Below are 23,824 nucleotides of genomic sequence, written 5' to 3'. Positions count from 1 at the left end.
CAGGGACACCAAAACCTACCTTCTGATTGGCTCTTCTTGGAGTGCCCCTCTGTTCCGTTTCCTTGTTCCCATACACGCTGGCCTTGAGGCGATTTGAAACCGCCTTGGTGCCTTGCAAGTGCATCTCTTGATTAGGTCGATTTCCCCAGCTCCCACGAATAGCTGTGGGACTGGCTCGCCGGCCTTGATTGCATCTCCTGGTGCTGTTCACAGCGACTGCGGTCTGCTGGAGACTAGCAGCCTGAATTCAGCTCCCCAACCCCCCACCCCCTCCGGCTGCGGTGCACAGACTGTGTGCTCGGAGCTGGCCTATGGCGCGAGGCCTACCTGTGGCGCCCCAGGGAGTGCGCTTTACCTACAGTTTCTCTTCCCTTGCATTTATGTGGCAGGTTCCCTTGTGTACATATTGTTATATACAGAGTGCCCCCCTGCACTCCTCCATGCTAGGTCCCTAGGGCTGGCTACAGCTTCTAGAGACCCCCTTGCTGCTCCTTTCCACCCCCCTTATTCCTGCAATTTGTAGGTGTCCCGCTGTCTGGTGCTGAATCAACACCTTCATTGCATTCCCTGCTTCGATCGATCAACACCTTTTTCCACATCATTTTCTTACTCTGTTCCCTGGGCATCGATAGCCATGTTACCCTGTCCATATCCACTCCTTCCTTGTATCCATCCAGTGTCCCCAATTATTAGACAATCCTGCCTACATGCTACCCAAAAAGCATCCTAGGATTCTACATTTGGTGGGGGAACTGCAAAAACCACATGCAAGTACTGGAAGGGCTCTTCTGGCAATGCTCCCCCAAAGTATGGCTAGACAGGAACTGCTGACATGCCCCACAATTCCCTGTAAACTCTGCCACTTGATAATGTACACTTGAAACATACCCTTCGCTAAGTTCTGCCACTGTTCTTTGTATACATGGGCAGCGAAGTGCTGCTGCTCTAGTGCCTCGCCGGTTTCCTTGTGCTGTTTTGCTGCCATATCAAATAGCAAGGGGAGAGGCAACAACTTCTTTGTAGCCACAAATCTATTATATCTACAATCGGTATTTTGTTAACCCCCTCGCCCCCCTTGCTCTTGACCCTTTCTCCTCTCTGCCACCTATATTTGCATTCTTTCTTTCGCATCTAGATATAGACTTGTGGTCCCTTCAGGTAAATGGGCAGCTTCTTTGGATGCTCTGTCTGCCATCTTGTTAACTAAAGATATCGGGTCCTGCTCATCTGTGTAGGTGGCACATTTTATTATGGCTACCTCCACTGGTAACTTCAAGGTTTAATCAGTCCCGCAAACAACTCGGCATGTTGTAGTGGGTATCTCGCTCCTAAACCCCCTTTTCCCATCACGCTAATCCTGAGTGTATTGTGGATGTCACGTAAACTGAATCTGAAAATGTTACCTGCATGCCCTTCCATTATGTTCAATGCACTGATCATGGCCAATAGCTCTGCTGCCTGTTCGGAATAATGCAATGGTAACCTCTGCTGTAATGCAATAATAAATTCCCTGTTATTGTAGCAGACTATCGCAGCCCCAGTATGTCTCCCTCAAGTATTGGGGTCTATACTTGAAGACCCATCTATGAAGACCATGTCTGCGCCTTCTGGGTTTTCTTCTGTGACCGGTATGTTCCCATATGTGCTGCACAGTAATATCCTTCCTCTGCAGGTTCTGCTATGAATGTTGCTGGGTTTACCACACAGCACCTCACTACCTCTATGGCTGGGTTTGCCAGTATTATTTCTTACCCTGCCACCCTCTGTGTTGGCGTACTCTTCTATTTTTCCAGAATCGCAAATAATGAATGCTCCACGTATAGTACTACTGGGCATTCCATGGTAATTGTTGCTGCCTTTTCTATTGCAAATGCTGCAGCCGCGAGCGCTTGTTTGCAGGGAAAAGGTACCTGCATAACTGGGTCTAGAACACCACTATAGTAACCCAATGGTTTTGCTCCTGTGGTTTCTTTTGCGTGCTGACCATCGTTCTCACAGCCATTTTAGCAGAAGAACAAGTAAAACCTATGACAGTAGTTGGGGGTCGCCAACACTGGCTTATAGGCCAATGCTTCTTTTAGCTCTGTAAAGTTCTCATTCATTTCTGCTGTCCACTTTATTTCCCTTTTCTCCTATTGTGCCTTTCTTAAGGGCCTGCATTAAGGGTTTTGTAAATGTAGAGTAATCGAAAACCCATGCCCTGCAGTAATGGCATAACCCCAGGACCTTCTGCATTTCCTTCACTGTGTGTGGACGTGCAGCCAGGTGAATTGCCTCTAACCTTTACTGTTTTATCTTGCGTCCTTCAATGGATATTATTTGCTCCAAATACACAAATGTAGATAGCGTTTGGTTTTCCAGCAAAATATCCAAAAACGAATCCTACTGGCCCCATACCTATGAGTCTGTAGTAATAATGTACTTGTAAAAACTGTAGTAAGTTTGCCCATTCCTGTTACCAGTGTAGATGCATTCTGTTCATCTTGTTCCTTCAATGTTACAAGTGTTTCCTATTTATTTAGGACCTGGTGGCTCGCCTGGATGATCTAGGAGGAGTTTATCTGCAGTTTGAGGAGGGGTTGGAAGCCACGGCTTTATTTGTAGCTGCGACCTACAGATTGTCGAACCACGTGGGTCTGGAACCGGCTCTAAAGGAGGTAAGACAGATTTTTTTTGTGTATGTGTGTGTGTATATATGTATGTGTATATTTATGATGTTTGTAAATCTGCTTAAAATCACATGCTGTGTATGTAGTCTGACATCTAGTGGTAATCGCAGATTTTTGCATCTTTCTTTCGAGGATCGAAAGGAGGACGTCCACATCGGCGTGACTAACACTATCCTTCACATGACGTGTAGTGTACCCAAAATCCCTCATGCGTCGAGGTCCCTCAGATTGTTTTTTCCCGCCCAACTAGTTGGTCACCTTATATGGGGCTCGTCAGAGTTGATATTGCAAAGTTATTATTCGTTGTCCCACGTCCGATGGTCGTTTAGTCATTGACTTCTCTTCAACTACTTAGTGGAGCCCTACGCCAAACTGATGTTTCGGCGACTGGTGCATCGATCGACGTCTGTTGATTGCAAGGTCTCGGCCCTCAGGCCAGACCCTTAAAGTAGGGAGAGTTGGGGCACTAGGTTGATTCTTTTTCTGAGAATGTGTTAGGAAAGATTTCGTAATTGTAGGTAATTTTCCTTCCATGTGGCAACCCCTAAACTTTTTGCTGTCGTTTTTCACCTTGTTCTTGACTTTGCCAGAGAAGTGCAGCCTTCTGCCGCACTCCTCTGGGCTTTCGCTCCTTTCTTACGGGGAAACTGACATGCCCTTAAAACAGTCAGTACCGGGGAACGCTGTTTCCCGTAGTTTCTTTTATCATGTTGCGGCTTTCGTGCAACATGACACAAGAGGGCACTGTAAGCTAAGTTACAGCTCTCTTGGGTCTCTAGCCTTCTACAGGCCCTAGATACTCGTTTAGGATTGTATCTGATCGGTGCAAGTGATTCAGGGACGGGAATGGTGGCAGCGATCGTTTCTTGTGTTTTGAGCTCCTTTTGGCGTTCTAAGCGCGTTTTCCGCGCTTAACCAAAATGGTGGCCTGGCTCCCAAAATGGCCAGACCACGAGGCTCCTTTGTCCTGTCCGCTGACCGTCTTGCTCCCTTCACCTTCCCCAGATCGAGCCGACCCGGGGCCTTCCTTATTTGGGCATGTACTTTCCCGCGAAACACGGATGCTTTCGCGGGCTTCTACATGTCTTGTGTGTGCCTCCAGGATGTGGGCTGGGATGTCTGGTCCCAATACACATCCTGGGTGCCAGAGAGTCTAGGGTGGTGTGAATGCCTGGGACCACCGTGGTCCGTGATTGGTCCACGAATGGTGTGAGTGTTGATGAGTGGATCTCCCATTGGGTCCCCTCCGTTTTGGCGCGAAGGGAACCGTGGATAAGAGGGGGCTGGAAACACCACTACCATGTCGATCTCCTGAGTTCTCACGAACGAAGGAATACAGGAGCCAAGTATCCTGCAACCACGAGGCTGAACCGAGGAATCGCTGGTGACCCGCTGAAGGACTTCTCCTCTGCACTGCTGTCGTCTTGTGAAACCCTTTTCACCTTTGATCGAACCAGAAGGCCTGTACTGGTACTTCGACCCTTGGAATAGCGGGAACAGCTATTCTCGGCATCTTCACCATCTCCTGCCAGTAAGCCTTTCGGAAGCGTCTCTGGGCCATCCAGCTGACTGACCAGTTTACACGGGAGTCTTGCTCTGTAACCGCCGCCAGGTTGTGTAGTATTTCGAGTCCTGGTCACTCTCACACGCTTCGTACACTTGGCGTTCCCAAGTCTGAAGTGAGTAGTGTACATTTGGCTCAGATACACACGGTCGCTCCGTTGCCCTGCTGTGGTAACAAACTGTGCGGGTTTCTTCGATTGGGATGTCTTTTTACTCAACACGACGACGAGGCGTTCCCTGCTCTTCTGAACCTGCCAGCTGCTGAAACTGACGCGGAGAAGCCTGGGTCTGCTTGCATCGGGGACTGGTGAGTAGCATAGCTAGGATCTGGTCGCCCTCCTGCAGGAGCCCATCGCTTTTCCCCGCTGTGTAAAACAGCACCCTTTTCCGTACTCGCGCTCTGCTTCTGCCCACTGTGGAGGCTGCGCTTGAGTCGCGGAACTTGTTCTTCTTTTGTGCTCTAAACTGAACTGCCCGATTTCCCTCGAAGAGCTTCTCCTTTTGCCCGTTGGCACCAGCGCGTGCAGGTACTTTTGAGCACAAGGCTCCACTCTTCGCAGGGCTCGGACTTCCATCTAGTTAGGTGCCTCTGAAGGTGAACTGGGTCTAAGCATTATTTCGCACTGCCTGTTTTCCCTCCCTTTTAGGTGGACTACACATTTCGTGCATATAACGCTTGCGACTGTCGTATTTGTATATATATTGTGTTGATATGGTATGTGTTGGTTTAATATTGTGATATTGTGATTTTCTCGCTACGGTCATTGTTTTAAAGGCCTTGAAATAAATGTGTATATATTTTTTTATATAACAACTGTTTGGAGTAGTTTGTAAGTGATCTTGCTTTGTGTGCTCATTGCGGGCTTTCAGTCACCCTCACCCCTCTTGAGACCTAGTCTTGACCGCCGCGATCGCTACCTTGATTGGTCTGGCTCGTCCAGAGGTTACCTTGTTCCAAGTAATTGGGTTGGCCTTCTGAACTTCTGCGCCACCAGGACAGAGTTCAGAAATCCGTCTTAACAGAATGCATTTCCTCTTCCCCTCTTTCCTTTTGTGGTCTGGCTGCCGCTTTTCGCCTCTGCTATGGAGAGGACTCCATTTAAGTTTTGTCCGTCTTGCAACGGAAAATACCCCTGGAAGGACACCCAACGCAAATTAGATGGGTGCTTAGCTCGTGACCATGACGAATGATCCTGTAAGTCCTGTGAACTCTTTCATCCAAAGACATTAAAAGATAGGTATACTAAGCGGTGGGTGGCCTACTCGATGCAGGCCGAAAGGGGTCCCCCCCTTTGGCGCCGTCGCCTTGGATGACGAGGACTCTAGCAGCAGCCATGGCTCTGACCTGGAGGCCATAGACCTTTCGGCGGAACCATCTGGTTCCCAGGTGCCCATCCCCGGCCCCGACAGGCAGACCACCGGTACTGCTGTGGGAGTTCACACCCCGGCAACAGGGGCACACCCGCACCACCCAAGGATAAGCATACAAACCCCCCCCTCATCCCTCCTGAGCTTTTTTGATGGATACATCGAAGAAGCACCAGACGTCAACAGGCCCGCCGAAGACTTCAACGGTGCCTGCCGCACCTCACGGTTCGGCGCCCTCGCTGCATTAGTCTCGGCATGCGTCCGGGCATTCCACTCATAAGGGCGTCTCATCTAAAAAGCACACGAGTGTAAACATGCCGTCTAAGATCGTGTCTGCTTCAAAGGTTTCGACAGAGCCGGTAACTCAGACGACGCCTACAGTCACATTGAAATTCCTTCTACAAACCCTGAAGATACGCGAGAGTCTCACGGCTATCGTTTCGGCAGCCGAACAACCTAAAAGCACTCCCTCTCATCGAGAGGAGTATTCCGAAAGCCCCCAGCCCCTCTCTAGGGCTTTATCTGATAAATCCCCTCCCTCTAAAGACCCTTTCCCTCCTCCAGAGATCTCTGCTTCATCCCTGTGGACCAGAGAAAGGTTTGAAAATTACATGGACAAAATGTCAGTTTATAGACTTCTCTTAAAGGTTCATTACTCCCAGGAGACCTAGGGAGGACTCTTTCTGCCCCATTTTACCAAAGCTGCAAAAGCTTTCAACCCAAACACAACAGGAAGAAGTATTTGAGTTTTCTGAGCAAGAGGAGACATACGAAGATCCCCATAGTCACGAGGACAATCCTTTTGGGCAGGACACAACTGACCAGTACCCAGATTGGGGACAGGATCAGCCAGCAGACGAAAGCACCTTGGCTCTCTCCAACTCCTCACCGAGACGTCATTTGTCTGGACCCACCCTCCTCGCCTCAACAGAGGCAGCCATCGCACGTTGGCGACCAAATGGTTTTCAGTACCATCCTGAAGAGGGCCGCAGACCACTTCCAAATCACTCAGGAAGCTGTTCAGGACTCTGATTTTGTTGAGGACATTCTAAAGGAAAAACATCCCACAAGCCAAGCTATTCCCCTGCTGAATTCCATTAAGAAGCGCCTTGCACCTTCCTTACTGTCCCCTTCCCTTACAAGGGTTGCCGCCCCTCGGGTTGAGAAACTGTTTCGCCCCTCTCCGTCTGACACTATGTACATTTGGGGGCATGCCACACCGGACTCCATGGTTGTTACAACCACCAGGAAGAGGGCTGGGGTGCCACTGTCTACTGCAGAGGCTCCCCCCGACAGACTGCAAGAAGCTATAAGCCCTTGGCAAGCGCATCACCACTTTCGGCACCGTATTCTACCAGAATTGCAAATAATACTACTCTTCTCGAGAGTTATAGCGATGTGCAGTAGAACCTGCTTCAAGAAGGCCTCGCAGAGGTCCCTGATCCCGCACGATCACGCCTGCTGGTGGTCGTCTTTGATGGAAGGCAGTTGACCTACAACATCCTTAAAAACATGCTAGACGCTGCTGAGATGGCGGAACACACTTTGGCACAGGGTACTCTTCTAAAGAGGCACGCCTGGCTAAAGAATTCAGGTTTTAAGCCAAAGACTCAGGCCTCCTTTATAAACAAGCCCGTCGAAGAGACAAACTTGTTCGGTAAGGCTGTGGATGACGCCTTGGAAACAGTCAAATAAAGAGCACGAGACGCTCAAATCACAGCCAAACCTTTTCAACAGCAGGTAGGTGCTAACTCACGCCATTTCTTTTGGCGTCAGGCCTTCTCCAGATCTCCACGGGCATATCGAACAGGAGTTACCCCATGGTCTTCCGGACAAGGTTCAGCTGGCAGCAGCCAATACCAGCAAATGGGGCAGCGCAGAGGCAAGGGTAGAGGCAGAAACTCCACCAGAAGAAGCTCCCCGGACTCTGCATCAAAATGACTCCCCAGTCTGGGTCCTCTTCCCATGCCTCCCCGCTCGGGGGACGTTCAACATCATTCATATTTAGTTCCACCGGCCACCTCGATACCATCCTCCAAAGAGCAGACACCGGTCACCAGCACACCTGCAAATCCTGCTGGAAGAGGTGCAGATCCTTCAGGAATAGGGCACCATAGAAGTCGTTATTAGGCAAAGTTTGTATGCAGTACCCTCTGGGAACACTACAAACAACTCTGACTACAGGCGTGTTGAGCAGCCAGTCTTATCTCAAGAGGGGTAAATGTAAGCTGTAGTAGAGTTATAGAGATTTGGAGTTAAAAGTATTCAAATAAACTCTCATACTCCAGGTTTCTTGAATAAACAATTGTTAATGTATTGATCAGTCAGTTAGAATAAGCCTTCTTCAGAAGGGAGCAATATAATAGTAATGCTCAAATGCACGTCATGAAATACACACTCTTAATATCTCTAAATCAGTAGATACCCTTTTGGGATGGCCCACAGACACTACCTACACCCTTGGGTGACTTCAATTGCTAGGGTGCTGGGGACATTAATATATCACTGTTGCATTTAGAATCGTAGAGAGAGGGCAAGGAAAGAACAGAGATACCCAGCGCTAACTAAAAATATAGTTAGTGTTTATAACTGTTTATAAGGCAGCGGGTGATTGGTAATGTGTGTATTGCCCTACACTCCACAGTTCAGGTCATACATTAATGAGATTAACCAATCACGCTGCGCCACACACTATGATTTGTAAGCCTGATTGGTTAATCTCATTAATGCAGAATCATACAGTAATAAGTCAAAGGAAAAGATTATCTAGGACATACAAGAGACCACAAATATTCTTAATCAGGCAAATACTTTTGGATCCCTCCAGAAAGAGTAATTCAGTACAATAGGCTAGGCCAAAGCCAATGGGCAAAAGTCTTATATAGGATGTGGAAAAGTCTTTGCACAATGTTTGAGAAGTCTTTGGAGAAAGGAAGAATCAAATATAGGGCCACAAGCTGATTACTTGGGTGCATCTTCTACTACTCACAACTCTACAGCAAGAGGTAAGTTCTCTCAGACATTGTACAGTACCTTTTGAAGATAAGATGCAGCAGATGACTCCTGTTCCTGTGCAGGTCTCGCTCTGCAAATCTCACTGTTCCTGGGCCTCAGTCGTGGGGACAAGAGGGAGGACGTTGGGGTACTCCTGCAATGCACTGGGACGGTCAAAACTCTCAACCGGCAAACTTCACTTTCAGTGGCTGTTGAGTGTTTCAGCTCCTCGCGTCTACCGCAAATGGCAACACCGCGGTTCCTGGCTGTCGAGATGGACTTTCCTTGCCTCTGCGGTCGCGCACTCTGTTGAGGGGGCTCGGTCAGTCCTGCTTCCTCGGAGTCCGGAGGATCTTCCTGGAGCTCTTGGCCAACTTAAAAGCAACACACACAAACTGGTGTTCCTCGCCCTAGCTCTATGATTTCCAGCAGCAACTCTGTGGAAATTCAACCAGCTCCGAGATGGATGTCCAGGTGGCTTACTTTGGAGTTGATTGGTCCCACCAACTCAAGGGGTAGAAGTCGTCTTTGCAGGGGCTTCTCTGTCGATGCGAACTTGGCGTTTCGGCACTGCAGCAGGGCTTCACCGGGCAAACCAACGGTCTAGGAGTTGCAGCAGGCGTCCTCTTCAAGTTCTTCGGTTCCTTCGTCCAGTGGTCGACTCTGCCTTCCAAGCCAAAAGCCCTGCCTTTATTCTGTTCTCTCCCATTCATTCCAGCCCAGCTGTCAGTCACCCAGCAGGGTGGCTGTCCTTGCCAGACAGTCAGCCGGCCAATCACTACAGAGTGCATTTGGGTCTCCTAGGAGACTAAGCACAGGCAGTTTCGGGCACCTCCCTCACTTCCTGCCCACCCCAGACACTCAAGCGCCAGAGGCGGTTTTCAGTCCTGAAGGCCGCCAAAGGCGTACGAACAAAGGGACCAAACCTAGTTTGGCACGCAGAGAAACTCCAGAAGGACCTTTCCAAAAAGAAGCGGCGAAAAAAGACCGTGACCAGTTTAAACAAAGGGGGCTTAAGGCACCAAAATCGCAGACCAACCAAGGAGACTGAAGAAATCCATGCCGTGGGTCCTCTCTCGAGACTGCTGCTGAGACATTCCATTCTCTGAGTCCTTCCTTTCGTCACCAGGCTGAGGATTCTGGAGACTGGGTCTGTCGCTGCAGCACAGAGGAGAATCCAGCTATGAGCAGGTCTTCTAACCAAAGGTACTGTGGGGTGAAACGTTTAACTTACCTTGAACCGCAAAGTCCCTCCAGAGTGACTGGAGTGCGTGAAGGTGTGTCCAGGGGATCCACTTTACCTCCGACACAAGCTGCCAGCTTGTGTCCCTTAGGGAGTAACGAATGCAGGGTCCCCCTCACTGTGTTGAATTGCCAAGTACATTTTCCTAGAGACTAAAAGTATCCTGAGAAACCTTTGCTGTTCTGCTTCTTAAGACTTCAAATCCACTCCTACACTGACTTTATCTTATAGTTGGGGATTACATTTTTAAATTGTTTGTCCGAAAACTGTCTCTGGAACTTTAAGCTCTGCTGCTGTGTGATTAAACAACTTTTTTTATTCCTCAAAGATTTTATCGTATGTGGTTTTACTAAATAAATACAATGACTGTATATCTTTGTCTCAACGAAAGTGCGTGGTAGTACCGATAATACGGTAGAACAGTAATTAGTGTCAAACTCTAACAATTGTAGTGAGCAACTACCATTGAAGCAATGGCCTTTGAAAAGTATTAAAAATTCCTATGTGTTGGTTAAGTGAACTAACTATTTATCTACCTTCCTTGTGTAAATCTAATATATGTATTTTTTAATATGACATTTTATGTGTTTCTTTAGACTATTGTATTTACTGGGTTCAGTGTACTTAGCTACTGCTCACATCTTCCTTCTATGATAAGCCTGACAATCTCTGCTACGCTACCAAGGTTCCTTGAGTAGTACAGACTTGAACTAAGAGTTGGGGACCTGTATGCCAAGGGATAGTTTTATGAATTCTTACCTCGAGTGGAGTTTAGAAAAACTGTTCCTCGCCCCACTGTGCCTGTTCACGCTTCCGCTCTTTCCAACCTTTCACTCTTAAGCTATGGAATTCTCCATCACTTGATATTTGTTTGTGTTCTTCTCTTGTTCAGTTAGTCTTCGAAGTCATTTACTACAGTCAGCCTTTCCAAACTGTCATTTGAACACACTGATCATGCAAACTTTTTTCTGTAATTTTCTTTATAGCTGTATCGTATTGTTCTGATTTGTAAAGCGCTAAATAAGCACAGCTAATAAATATCCCTCCCAAAAGTGAGGCCCGACTACTCCATTGCCTATTCAGTGTTTTGGTTTAGCCTGTTGCCTTGTTTCACTCGCCTAGGTCTCTTCACACCTCTCACCTGAGGGGCTTTGGATAAACTTTCCCAACAGTTGCAAACTTCCCTTGTAACCATTTGAGACCCTTAAATATACCACTCTGTGTGGGGGGCCAATGTGCTATGGCCCAAAAATAATTTTGATCATTATTCCCTGAGATGTAAAGCAGTATATTGCACTTCCCAACTGCTCTTCATTATGATTTTACCTAGGGCATACAAACGGTGCATTCATTGAATCTAGTCACAATGGTTCAGGGTGAAAGAAACCTAATTTCATGTAATTGTGCCTTCTTTTCATATCTTTGTTAGTACTACTCACACTTTTTGACCTTTTTCTTTCAGGATCAGATTGTCCAGCTGGTGAATGCAGTTTTCAGCAAGAAGAATTATGAGGTTTTGTCAGAGGCTTTTAGTGTTGCATGTGCTGCTGCTGCTCTTTCTCAAAACAACTATCACCTTCCCCTCATTGTGGTTGCAGATGGTCCGGCAGCTGTATCGCACAAGCATCCCGTTCTGCGGGTAAGATTAGAACTGCTTGTTTTGAGAAATTTTATGATTTGCCTTAATTTCAGTTCTGGAAGTGGCTTCTCCTCATTTGTGACTGACGATCTATGGTGCAGTTTGTGAGCATTGGTTAATTAGTACCCGGCGGGGTTCAATCAGAATGTAACAAACAATCTTATTGGATCCCGCCAGGGCTTTACCCGAAGCAGAATCCCTTCAATCTTGAATTTCTGTCATATCCCTGGCAAGGGGGGGGTGGATGTGGGGGGGTTGGGGGGATGGGCAACCCCTCAGCCAGTGAGGAGGGTTGGAACAGGGTAACCCCTGCTCCGAGCCACCACACGACTGGAGGGTGCCATCATCCCCCGTTGGGGATTCAGGTAAGTGTTTTCTCCCCCCTCCAAACAATCCCCTCCCAACCTCACTCGCCCCCTTTTTGGTTCTTTTTCAAGAGCGAACGCTCTGGGAACACTTCTGTTTCCAGAATGTCTGCTCCCGATGGCAGCCATGGAAAGGATAAACGGACTCGGTTTTCCCTTCCTGGCAGGCATTTATTTTATGTTCTGTTCCAAAACGCTGCAGCGTTCCCGGAACAGAAAAACAAAATTAGTACCACGGATCTTGCGGGCCCGTATACTTATAGCAATAAGCCCCTCTCCGCAGTGGCATTACCGAGTCAGGTAATGCCCCGGGGCCTTCGTTAAGGCCCTCGCTTCCCTCTTGCCTGTAACTGTGTGCCCCAGGGCATTATCTGACTCCGTATTGCCCTGCGGTTCTGGGGCTTATTGCGTAGTAATCTTAGAATTCAAATATGCGTACTTTCATTTTATTACATTTATATTTAACATTGATTTCTTGGATAGTGTCAACTCATTTCACAAAGAATCCATTCAAGAATTGGGTGACAGCCATTTGGGAGGTTTGTTATGGTAGAGAGGCCAAAAAGAGTTCAGTGGTTTTCTGGGTTTTGGTGTGTCCATTTGCTATAGATTTCTATGGAGTGCACACTGTTAGGCAATACTTCTATTTCTATAGTATGCTCCTCCAAACTGTTTATTTTAGTTTTGTTGACCTGTCCTGAATTTTTGCAGAGAAGTAAAGCCTTCAGCTTCGCTTCTCTGACCGTTTGCTCATTTTGTAATGGGAAAACTGACCAGTCGTTCAGACTATCAGTACTGAAAAACTGTTCCCCTTTTATTTGGACTTTTTACCTGTTTTGGTCACTTTTCTAACTCTGCACACCGCATCTTGCAGTTCATGGGGATCGATTCCCCTCTTGCTGTTCCTTGTCCTCCCTGTTCCGAGTCTGGAATGCCCTTTCTCTTCGTTCTCTCTGTTCTACTTTCCAGGTCTCTTTGAGATCATATCTTTCTTCTGGTTAACCAGGTTACAGTAAACACAGATTTCCTCTGATTGTAGAGTCCAACTGGTGTGGGACTTTACAAGACTTATCTCTTGGTATTAGGTAACCCACCTTGTAATATAGGCCTGCACTACACAGGTTGGTAGTGTGACTGAGCAGCCAGGCTTATTTACGAGGGGTAATGTGAGCTGTCAATGAAATCAGTAAATGGGTATCCAAGTAAACTCTTATACATTTATATATACATGTTTATTTATATAAACACAAGGTTAATTAGACAATCTTTAAAAAACAGCAACTACTAGTAACATTAATCCCAGTTAGGATTGAATTAAAAAAGAGCAATAAAGCAGGTGAGTAACTTCATGTTATACATATTCCAGCACATTGATTGACGTCCTATGAGGTCAGTAATAACAATTATTTGTGATCACCATTGCAATATTGAGTTACAAGGAGGGAAGTTCTAGTTCGATCAGAACATACTTTGAAGAAACAGTTTGCCTACATCTCTCTGGGAGAATCAGTCTTTTAATCCCAGCAATAATGGTGTTGAACAATTAAAACCTTTAAGGGAACAAGCACTGCCGAAGCCAATCGGTTCAGAAGGGGGGCTTTAGGGAGCCAGGACAGCCAAAGTCAATGGGCTAGTTCAAAGTTCTGATGCTCTCTTCTTAGAAAATGTTTTAGAAAAGTCAGTAGTTCAAATAGAAAATCACAGAAGCTCAAGAGGAGCCACATTGAAGCACAAGCTGGAAGGCCAGTGCAAGTGAGTTGAGGTCAACTCAAGAGGGTAAAATTGTACTCCCCAAGCTAGGAAGCACCACAATTGGCAAAAGGTAGATGTTCCCTCAAACCCCACAGTACCTGTGAAATGAAGAATTTGTTCCAGCTGAATGCCTTCCTGTTGCAGTGTGCCAGACCCTTGATCCTGGTCCTTGATTGTGGTGACGAAAGGGAGGATGTCAGGCAGGCTTCTGCAACAGCAATCGAAAGAGGGGCTCTGCAGCAATGGATTCTCCTTGCTTCAGCAGCCTTTTGTGGTTTTGGCTCCAAAGAACAAACAGCTACAGTTAGAAGTTACTTGATCCCTCTGTTCTGGACTCTGGTGCTGGGACTCTGAATGAAGATGTCCTGCTTCTTTAGGGTCCTCTCGATACCCACAAAAATTTGGCCGGATTTTCACTCCCGAAGATCATGCACTTGATGATGGACAGGGGTCCCCGGGCATTGGGATTTTGCAGCCTTGGAAAGTCGCAGCAAGTCTGGGGTTGTGCCAAAATGAAGCTTGTCTCAAAGCTAAGGGAGGAAGTCCTCCTTTACGGGGGTCTTTCCAGTCGAAACCAAAACTGGGTCAGCACAGATGCAGGGCGTCATCGAGGACTTCGCTTTCAAATAGGGTGCTACTGGCGTCCCTTCACCTTTTTAGTCGGATGTTGTCCAGTGGTCACCCCTCCTCTAAACCTCGCCTTTTAGGACAGGCAGCCGGCCAATCAAAACTGGTTCACTCGGGCACACTTAGAGACAAAGGACAGGGAAGTTTCAGGACCCTCCCTCACTTCCTGCCTTTCCAGACACACTTGTGCCTGGGCGGGCCTCAGGGCTGAAGCCCACCAAAGGCAAAATACACAAAGGACTCAAACCTGATTCAAACAGAGTAAAATCCCAGAAGGAACTAACTGACCTGAAATGCGGGGGTGGGGGGGGTCGACTGGGGCCATTTTGAGAAAACTCACCCTTGTGTGCTGTACTGCTGGTGAGGAATCAGCCTGCATATATCTGGCACATGTAGTAAAAAGGAAACCACTGCCACCAGCCATTCAAGTTGGCTAGTGTAACAGAATGTTACATGAGAAGTGGGATACAGGAGTCATTATGAAACCCCCGGCACTACACAAAGGGTGTTGTGTGCTGGACCCACAAAAGAAAAGGTAAGACGGGAGTCATCTTACTATTCTCCAGCATTGGGTCTGGCATGGATTCACATGCTCGTGAATATTGCCCGTCAGGCTGGGAATCCTCAGTAAAAGGAAAAAACAGTTTCACTTTTGCTTACAAACTGTATTTCGAAGGGATTGTGTCCTCCGACGTATTCCTCATCTTAGATATATATCCTTCCAGCTCTGCTGGCCTTGGAAAATTTTTTCCCAAGAGGGCGCTGCGCGTCGACGTCCCTCGAGTCGATGACCCTCGACAGCCGCCGTATCGACGCTCGACGTCATCCTGCCTATAAAGGCCGCGCGCAGCGTCCGTTGCTCAGTTCCGTTTTTCCGCGCTAACTTGGTGCCTCGGAATACCGTTGCTCAGTTCTTAGTACTATTTACTTCAAGTTATTCGAATCGTACTCGATGGCTTCCTCGGAACCGACAACCCCTCGATCTGGCTTCAAAAAATGTCGAGATTGTGGAAAAAAGATGTCGTTGACCGATCCTCACAGAAATTGTCTGTGGTGCTTGGGAGCCGAACACCATTGTTCGGAGTGCGAGGACTGTATGTCCATGACAGCTAAGGCCCTGAAGGAGCGTAGGGGGAAGCTGGAGAAAGGTAAGACTTTTAAAGCTTCTTCTTCTTCGACGAAGTCGAGACATTCGTCTCCTCGTCACCATTCACGCTCCAGATCTCGGAGTGGGTCTCATCACTCCTCGAGATCGAAACACTCGAAGAGGAAACGTCGAAGATCTCCTTCTCCGTCTTCCTCTTCCTCTGTTTCGCCAAAAAGAATCCCTTGCCCCACGAAACATAGTTCCCGGGCTGAATGGGAGGAATTCAGAAAAAACATGATGAGCGTCTTCGAGAAAGCGGCCTCGACCCCCTCGAAGACTGCCGAGAGCGATGCTCTGGTCGAAAGACCCAAAGGTCAAAAACGCCGCGAGTCGCAGTACCCGGCGAAAGAAACCTCTCGAGCGCGTCTCGAACCCTCGAGTAGGACTATGACCTCCAAACCTTCCTCGAAGGTTCCGTCGAGGTCTTCGACGCCGTTGTCGAAGGGACCTTCGACACACAGGTCTGTCGACTCGACGCCGAGAAAAGTCACGATGACCACACATCCAGCGACGATTACCAGGCCCTCGACGTCGATGGCGTCGATATTGTCGAGTAAAATTCCAATTCTGTCGAGGTCCTCGAGGCCTCCACCTCTGTTTTCGATGCCACGCTCAAAGCCTTCGGCGTCGACGACATCGACGCTTTCGAGGCCAATAATGACAAGTTCAGCACCCTCTGCCTTGGAAATGGGATTTACTCCCTTTATTAGTTCAGAACAATTGAGACTATATCCTCAATTTTAGAAGAGGGTGATTTGTCAGAACAAGATGAGTTACAGGGACCTGTAACCCCAGTTAGAGAAGAATTTTCCTCTGAAGAGCGCAGATTAAAGGATCTTCATGATTCTTTACATGAGGCAAGTGGTTTAGACCCTTCCCCTGAGGTGGATTTTGCTAAACCAGAACCGGGGGAGCATGCTGAAACCCCCTACAGAGCCTTAATGGCCAGAATTACAGAGTTCATGGGGTGGTCTACACCTTCACAATCTTTCCAGCAAGATGACCTCACAGATATTCTTGACAAAGGCCCACAAGAGGATCCAGTGGTGCCTTTTCATAAAGCTCTTCAGAGAAAGATCATGACAAACTGGGAAACCCCAGATGTAATACCAGCAGTAAATAAAAAACTGTCTGCAAAGTACAGGGTATCTTCCACAGACCCAGAGTTCTTATCCAAACATCCATCCCCAGAAAGTCTGGTGGTACAAGCAGCATCCTCTACCGACGTCAAGACGGCTTATCCTACTGTCCCACAGGACAGGGACGATAAAAAATATGATGCTATGGCTAAGAAAGTCTTTTCAGCATGTAGCATGGCGTTAAAGTCTGTGATGCTACTTGCACCCTTGCTAGGTTCAGCCATACACTTTGGGAGTGTGCTTCTACAGCGGCTGACTGCATCCCGGAGGGAGAAGAAAGGGATGCGTTCCTGCATATTATACAGGACGGTAAAGACGCTATGTGCGAATCCCTCCAGACGGGCATTGATTCGGCTGACAGTATCAGCAGAGCAATGGCGGCAAGTACATCAACCAGGCGGTTCGCTTGGTTGAGAAAGTCGGGTTTTGCCCCAGATGTGCAAGCCAGGCTCTTGAACATGCCATTTGATGGCTCTTCTTTGTTCGGGAAAAAGGCGGATGACAGTTTAGAGAAACTGCAAACTTCAAAAGCAGCAGCAAAATCCCTAGGAGCTGCAATCCGTCAGACTCCTTTTCGTCCCACAGGAACCTCTGCGAGGGGCAAGTCCTTTCGCTTCTACTCCTCATTCGGAAGAGGTAGAGGACGACCGGCTCAAAGGGGTCAAAGAAGAAATACCCGAGGTGGACGGGGTAGATATTCTAAAGCCGCAGCAACAGCAGGTGCCTCTTTACCATCGGCATCTACATCAGCCACCCCAAAACCACTCTGAGGACTTCCCTCACAGGACACCTGTAGGAGGCAGGTTGACTCAACATCTGACGGAATGGCAGGCTATCACGTCAGATGCTTGGGCATTGGAAACAGTTGCCCAAGGTTACTGCCTACCTTTCCTACGTATACCTCAGAGTCATCCACCGGGGATCAGCTCTCCGAAAGCTCCAGATCCGCTCCTCTTGCAGGAAATTATAGACCTGCTAGAGAAAGGTGCCATAGAACCGGTACCTGTAGCGGAGAGGAACAAGGGCTGGTACTCCCCTTACTTTCTCATTCCAAAGAAAGACGGAGGACTGAGATCCATCTTGGACTTGCGAGAATTGAACAAATTCCTCAGGAAAGACAAATTCAAGATGGTCACTCTTTCTCAGATCCTCCAGGCCCTTCAGTTTCAGGACTGGTTGGTATCTCTGGACCTTCAGGACGCTTATTTCCATGTGCCTATCCATCTCAAACACAGGAAATACCTGAGGTTCACAATTGGCAACTCTCACTATCAATTTCGAGTACTGCCTTTTGGGCTGACCTCCGCCCCGAGGGTCTTCACCAAGTTAATGTCGGTAGTGGCGGCAAGTCTAAGGAGGGAAGGGATTCACGTCTACCCCTACCTGGACGATTGGCTAATCAGGGCTGTCTCTCCGGAGCAAGCTCAGATCCAGCTAAATCACGTATGCTACTCCCTTCACAAACTGGGTTTCTCCCTCAATTTAAAGAAGTCTCAAATGATACCATCGCAGAGACTCCAGTTCATAGGAGCGATCCTGGATACTTCCCTGGGAAAAGCCTCGCCACCAGAGGTGAGGGCTCAAGATATTCTACAGATGGTTACCAAGTTCCAACTTGCCCAACGTCTCCCAGCTTTCGACTTTTTGAGGTTGCTAGGCCTCATGGCGTCCTGCATTTTCCTTGTGCCAGAGGCTCGTCTGAGAATGAGATCCCTCCAGTGGACACTGAGGACTCAGTGGTCTCAATTCTCAGGGAGAATGACAGATCTTCTTCAGGTTCCCGGCAGGGTGGCTCGAGACCTTCAGTGGTGGGCCTGTCAGGAGAACATTCTGAAAGGAGAACAGTTTTGGCAACCCTGGCCGGAGATAACAGTAGTCAAGGATGCCTCACTCACGGGGTGGGGAGCCCACGCCAACGACTTGACCATCAGCGGTCGTTGGTCTCCATCGGAATCCAGACTACACATCAACCTGTTAGAGCTGAGAGCCATCAAACTTGCGTTACAGGCTTTCCTGCCAGTTGTACAAGGGAAGAACGTCCTGATAATGACGGACAACACGGTGGCCATGCATTACCTCAACAAAAGAGGAGGCGTAGGATCACTACCCCTGTGCAGAGAGGCGATGCAGCTCTGGTTTTGGGCAATCCAAGAAGGAATCTCTCTATCGGCAGTTCACCTAGCCGGAGAGAAGAACTTGACAGCGGGCGCTCTGAGCAGGCAGAGCACAGTCTCCCACGAGTGGGAACTAGCTCAGGAAGTCCTTCACGAGATCTTCGCCCTTTGGGGAACCCCTCAGGTAGATCTGTTCGCCACCAGCCTAAACAGGAAATGCGACCTGTTCTGCTCAAGGGAATTTCCTCCGAGAGGAGCTCTGGGAGACGCGTTCATAGTGGACTGGGAGTTTCCGCTTCTGTACGCGTTCCCACCGGTCCCTGTCATTCCTCAAATGATCAGGAGGTTGAGAAGATTCCGACGAACCATGATCCTAATTGCCCCGGATTGGGCCAGGAGAACGTGGTACCCGGACCTTCTAGACTTGTCCATCTGCCCTCCATTTCGACTTCCTCTCAGAGAGAACCTACTCTCACAGAAGGGAGGTCAGGTTCTCCATCCAGACATCAAAACCCTCAACCTTCACGCTTGGCTTCTGAACGGATGAGGTACAAGGATTGGGACCTCCCTGATGATGTTATGGAGGTGTTGCTTTCGGCAAGGAGGCCAGCAACAAAGTCTTTATACCGCTGCCGTTGGAACAGATTTTGCAGCTGGTGTAGAGAACAGAATATCGACCCATTTTCATGTGGTACACCAATGGTTTTGTCCTTCCTACTATATTTGGCAAATTCAGGCCTTCAAGTTGGCACAATTAAGGGCTATCTCGCAGCGCTATCTATCTTTAAGCGTACTGCGGAGGAACCATCCTATTTCAAATTACCCTTGGTAATACAGTTTCTAAAGGGGTTAACCAATGTTTATCCCACAAGACCATTCCAAGTTCCCCTATGGGATTTAAACTTAGTATTAACTTTCCTGATGGGGACACCTTTCGAACCACTCCATTCTTGTTCGTTAAGATTTCTTACCCTTAAGACTGTTTTATTAATAGCACTTACATCTGCTAGAAGGGTGAGCGAATTACAAGCTCTTTCTTGTAAACCCCCCTCATACAATCTTTCACAAAGACAAAGTTGTCCTACAAGTGAAGCCTAATTTCCTCCCAAAAGTAGTCTCTGAATTCCATATCTCTCAGAAGATTATCCTACCATCTTTCTATCCTCCTCCTCACCCGGGGAAAGAGGAAGAGAGGTTACACAGACTAGACCCTAGGAGGGTTCTAAGTTTTTACATTAGTAGACTAGCCAGGATAAGACAGGCAGACCAGCTTTTTGTAGGCTACGCAGGTCACAAGCTGGGATTACCAATAACTAAGCAGACCATTTCCAGATGGATCATTCTAGCCATTCTGGAATGTTATAAACTGGCAGGGAAAGAGCCCCCTCAAAACCTTAGGGCTCATTCGACCAGAGGTATTGCAGCTTCATCGGCCCTCAAGAGGCGTGCCGATTAAAGACATATGTGCGGCCGCTACATGGTCGTCTGTCCATACCTTTACACGTTTTTACAATCTGGATTCCTCCTCTAGTCAAGAGACTAGGTTTGGAAGGGCTGTACTACATTCTATTCACCAATAGAAGACAGCGTGAAGTCAGTACTCCCTCCTCCGAATATAGAATACTGCTATGGGAGCCTATCTAAGATGAGGAATACGTCGGAGGACACAATCCCTTCGAAGAACAAGTTACTTCTTACCTTGTAACGTTCTTTCGACGGGATGTTCCTCCGACGTATTCCTCATCGACCCTCCCATCCATCCCCGCAGTTTTACTTCCCTTGTTGTTGCAGCTTACGCTCCTTCAGGGTGATTAGTCTAGTCCAAACAGTAATACTGTGGGCTACAAAACGGAACTGAGCAACGGACGCTGCGCGCGGCCTTTATAGGCAGGATGACGTCGAGCGTCGATACGGCGGCTGTCGAGGGTCATCGACTCGAGGGACGTCGACGCGCAGCGCCCTCTTGGGAAAAAATTTTCCGAGGCCAGCAGAGCTGGAAGGATATATATCTAAGATGAGGAATACGTCGGAGGAACATCCCGTCGAAAGAACGTTACAAGGTAAGAAGTAACTTGTTGTTCTCCTTTAAACCAATCACTATCCTCTGGGTCATACTGCCCCCATCCATTGACAGTTGTCTTCCTAAGCCCCTACTCTGGCAGCTATCTTCACATTTGTACAGCACTATTCAGTGTTGGGAGTCCTCGAGTTTGCTCTGCGACGTACATCTACGTTTTTTTTCTTGTTTTTGACAGTGGGATGTTCCATTTTTGTTCCAATACAGCCATTGTGCTCTTTTCTCCATTTGACAACAGCAGGGATCCGTGTCGGTGAATTTCAGTGCCCCTCAAGGGCAAGGATCGTCGAAGATTCCAGAAGGCCATCAGACTTATTCGTGCCCTCCGAATAGGTAGGTAGGATAGTTCACAATGTCACATTGCATACAATATCACATATTCTTGTACTTTTTAGACCCTCATTAGTACATTCCAAGTACTATGCTTCAAACATTACTGTGCGTTTTTCCAGGTTTGGTCCCTTTGTTCGTACGCCTTTGGCAGGCTTCAGGACTGAAGACCGCCTCTGGCGCCCGAGTGTCTGCGGTGGACAGGAAGTGAGGGAGGTGCCCGAAACTCCCTGTTCTTAGTCTCCTAGGAGACCCAAATGCACTCTGGCGTGATTGGCTGGCTGACTGTCCGGCAAGGACAGCCACCCTGCTGGGTGAGTGACAGCTAGGCTGGAATGAAAGGTAGAAAACTTTTTAAAAGGTGAGTCTCTTGGACTGGAAAGTAGAGTTGACCACTGGAACGAAAGAACTGAAGACAAGCTGGAAGAGGACGGCTGCTGCAACTCCTGGACCGTTCGTTTGCCCGGTGAAGTCCTGCTGCAGGTCCGAATTGCCAAGTTCATCTCAACAGAGAAGCCCTTCAAGGACGATTTCTTGCTTTGAGTTGGTGGCACCAATCAACTCGTAAGCCACCTGGATACCCTTCTCAAAGCTGGTTAGGATTAACCAGGGAGAGGGGCACCAGCTTGTATGCTTTAACTACAGCTACTGGAACTAAAGTGACTCAATTTTGTCAGCGTTTTCCGACAATCCCGTGCATTGCAGGAGTCCCCTGACGTCCTCCCTCTTGTCCCCGTGACTGAGGCTCAAGAACAGTGAGATCTGCAGGAACTGCCAGGAACCAACGTCTTCAGCTGAATCTTGTTGTTCATATCAAGGTACTGTGCCAACCCGATTGAGAGAACTTACCTCTCGCAGTGAAAGTTTGTGGAACTTCCCAACTTGCAGGCCTAATCGGCTTGTGACCCAACATGATTCTTTTTCGTACAAACTACTTCTGAGAACTTTGGCAAAGACTTTACCATTTACTACAAGAACTGCTCTTTCCTATCCAAGAAACTAGCCCATTGACTTTGGCCTATGTGTATTGAACTGAATCGAGTCCTTTAGTGAACTGAAACTATTTGCACTGCCGAAGAAAGTATTTGTGATCTATTCTATTTAACTTGTGCCTTTTGCTCCCATTGAAAGTAACTGAAATGCCATTTTGCTCCTATTTCATGGGAGCTTAATTTACTCAGACATATTGGTTTGGTATTGACGTGTGGGTTGTGTGTAATATTGTCTCCTTCTAGTGAATGGTTTCTAAATGATTGTGTAATAAATTAAAGTGTTTTACCAAGAAACCTTGAGTGTAAGTGTCTACTTGAACCACTGTCATTGTAAGACCTCTGTGTAACATCTTGTACTGCTCTCATTCCCTTTTAAGATGAGCCTGGCTGCTCAGCTCGCTACCCAAAACTGTGTAGTACAGACTTATACCAAAGGTTAGTTTTGCTTACACCTGTAGTCCTAATTGTATGTGGTGGTCCCAGAGGGTACTGCATGCAATTCTGCCTAACATGGTGGTGTGAGGCCAGTGGCCAGATTTTGTGGGGCATGGCTGCAGGCCATGGCCCCAACAATATGTGCACCGACACAACCACCACACAAGTAATGTGTATAGTAATTATAGGTAATGTAGTAGGAGTATGGCCAGAACTACTTCAGTAGCAATATGTGTATAGGAATTGTAGGTAATGTAGTGGGAGTACAAAGTGTTTGTAATATGGAGGAATGATGTAATTGAACTGTATATGGTACTTATGATTGTATTCGGGATAGTGCTTATAGAATATTTGATTATAATTGCTGTGGTTACTTAGTTTTGTAGCGTTATGAAGCTGCAATCTCTGGTTTATTTTCTGTGGAAAAAAAATAGTGTTGGGTAAGAATTGGTGCAGTCACACTGTGCGCGACTACACAAGACTTATCTGCTTGGTATTAGGTAACCCACCTTTTGGTATTAGACAAGTTGGTAGTGTGACTGAGCAGCCAGGCCTCAAGAGGGATAAATGTGAGCTGTACAATTTAAATCCTCAAATACAAGTAGTCAAGTAACACTTAAACTCAAGGTTTCAGTTATAAATATTTATTTACATCAGTTTTAAATGGGCATACTTGAAAAAGGTAAGATTGTAAGAACCAGCTGCCGATTCACCTTCCGCTGGGGCCAGCTCATCGTCTATCGCAGCAGGGAGGCAGGGTCATCTACCCCGCCCCGCAGAAGTTGTCCCTCGCAGCATGGTTCCTGAACAGATCACACTAAAACATCTGCGTCTTTCGCAGGCTAACCTAGACATCATACCGGGTGCTAGGAGCTCTGCTACTAGGAGCTAGTACAAGAGCAAATGGACTAGGTTTTGCCACTGGGCGGAATGAAAGACTGTTGATCCTCTTAATTGCACGTTGGACGACGTGCTATCCTTCTATGCACACCTCGCACACTCAGGGGTGCAGATAGACACATGCTGCACCTATCTGGCGGCCATCGGAGCCTACAGGAACTCGGAATAGGAAGTCTTCTCATCCTCCAACGCTGTGGTTGAGACATCTGGCAGGCCTCACCAGGCTCTACCCGCCTTTCAAGAAGCCACACCCAATGTGGGACCTCAACGTAGTGTTGGGCGTCTTGGCGCACAAACCTTTTGAGCCAATGGCATCCGCGGACATCAGGCTAGTCACCATTAAGACACCCCTTTTGGTGGGTCTTACATCTGCACGCAGGGTAGGTGAAATCCAAGCACTAGTGGCTTCAGAACCTTAAACTACCTTTCATAGAGACAAGGTGGTCCTTAGAACGCATCCCGCGTTCTTG

At 47.8% G+C, this 23,824-nt stretch overlaps 1 protein-coding gene across 2 annotated transcripts in view; it reads left to right on the top strand.

Annotated features, from left to right (window-relative positions):
* Positions 1-23,824, top strand: part of RPN2 (ribophorin II) — a 514,179-nt gene that overhangs the window by 196,161 nt on the left and 294,194 nt on the right. For both annotated transcript variants that reach the window (XM_069652295.1, XM_069652294.1), the window contains exons 6-7: positions 2,523-2,657; positions 11,300-11,476. In XM_069652295.1, the coding sequence (XP_069508396.1) occupies positions 2,523-2,657; positions 11,300-11,476 (312 nt within the window). The remainder of the gene's footprint in view (positions 1-2,522; positions 2,658-11,299; positions 11,477-23,824) is intronic.

This window comes from Ambystoma mexicanum, chromosome 3p (genome assembly GCF_040938575.1).
Source record: "Ambystoma mexicanum isolate Mex_15411 chromosome 3p, UKY_AmexF1_1, whole genome shotgun sequence".
NCBI classification, from domain to species: Eukaryota; Metazoa; Chordata; class Amphibia; order Caudata; family Ambystomatidae; genus Ambystoma; species Ambystoma mexicanum.
This window is presented reverse-complemented; position numbering and strand designations above follow the sequence as displayed.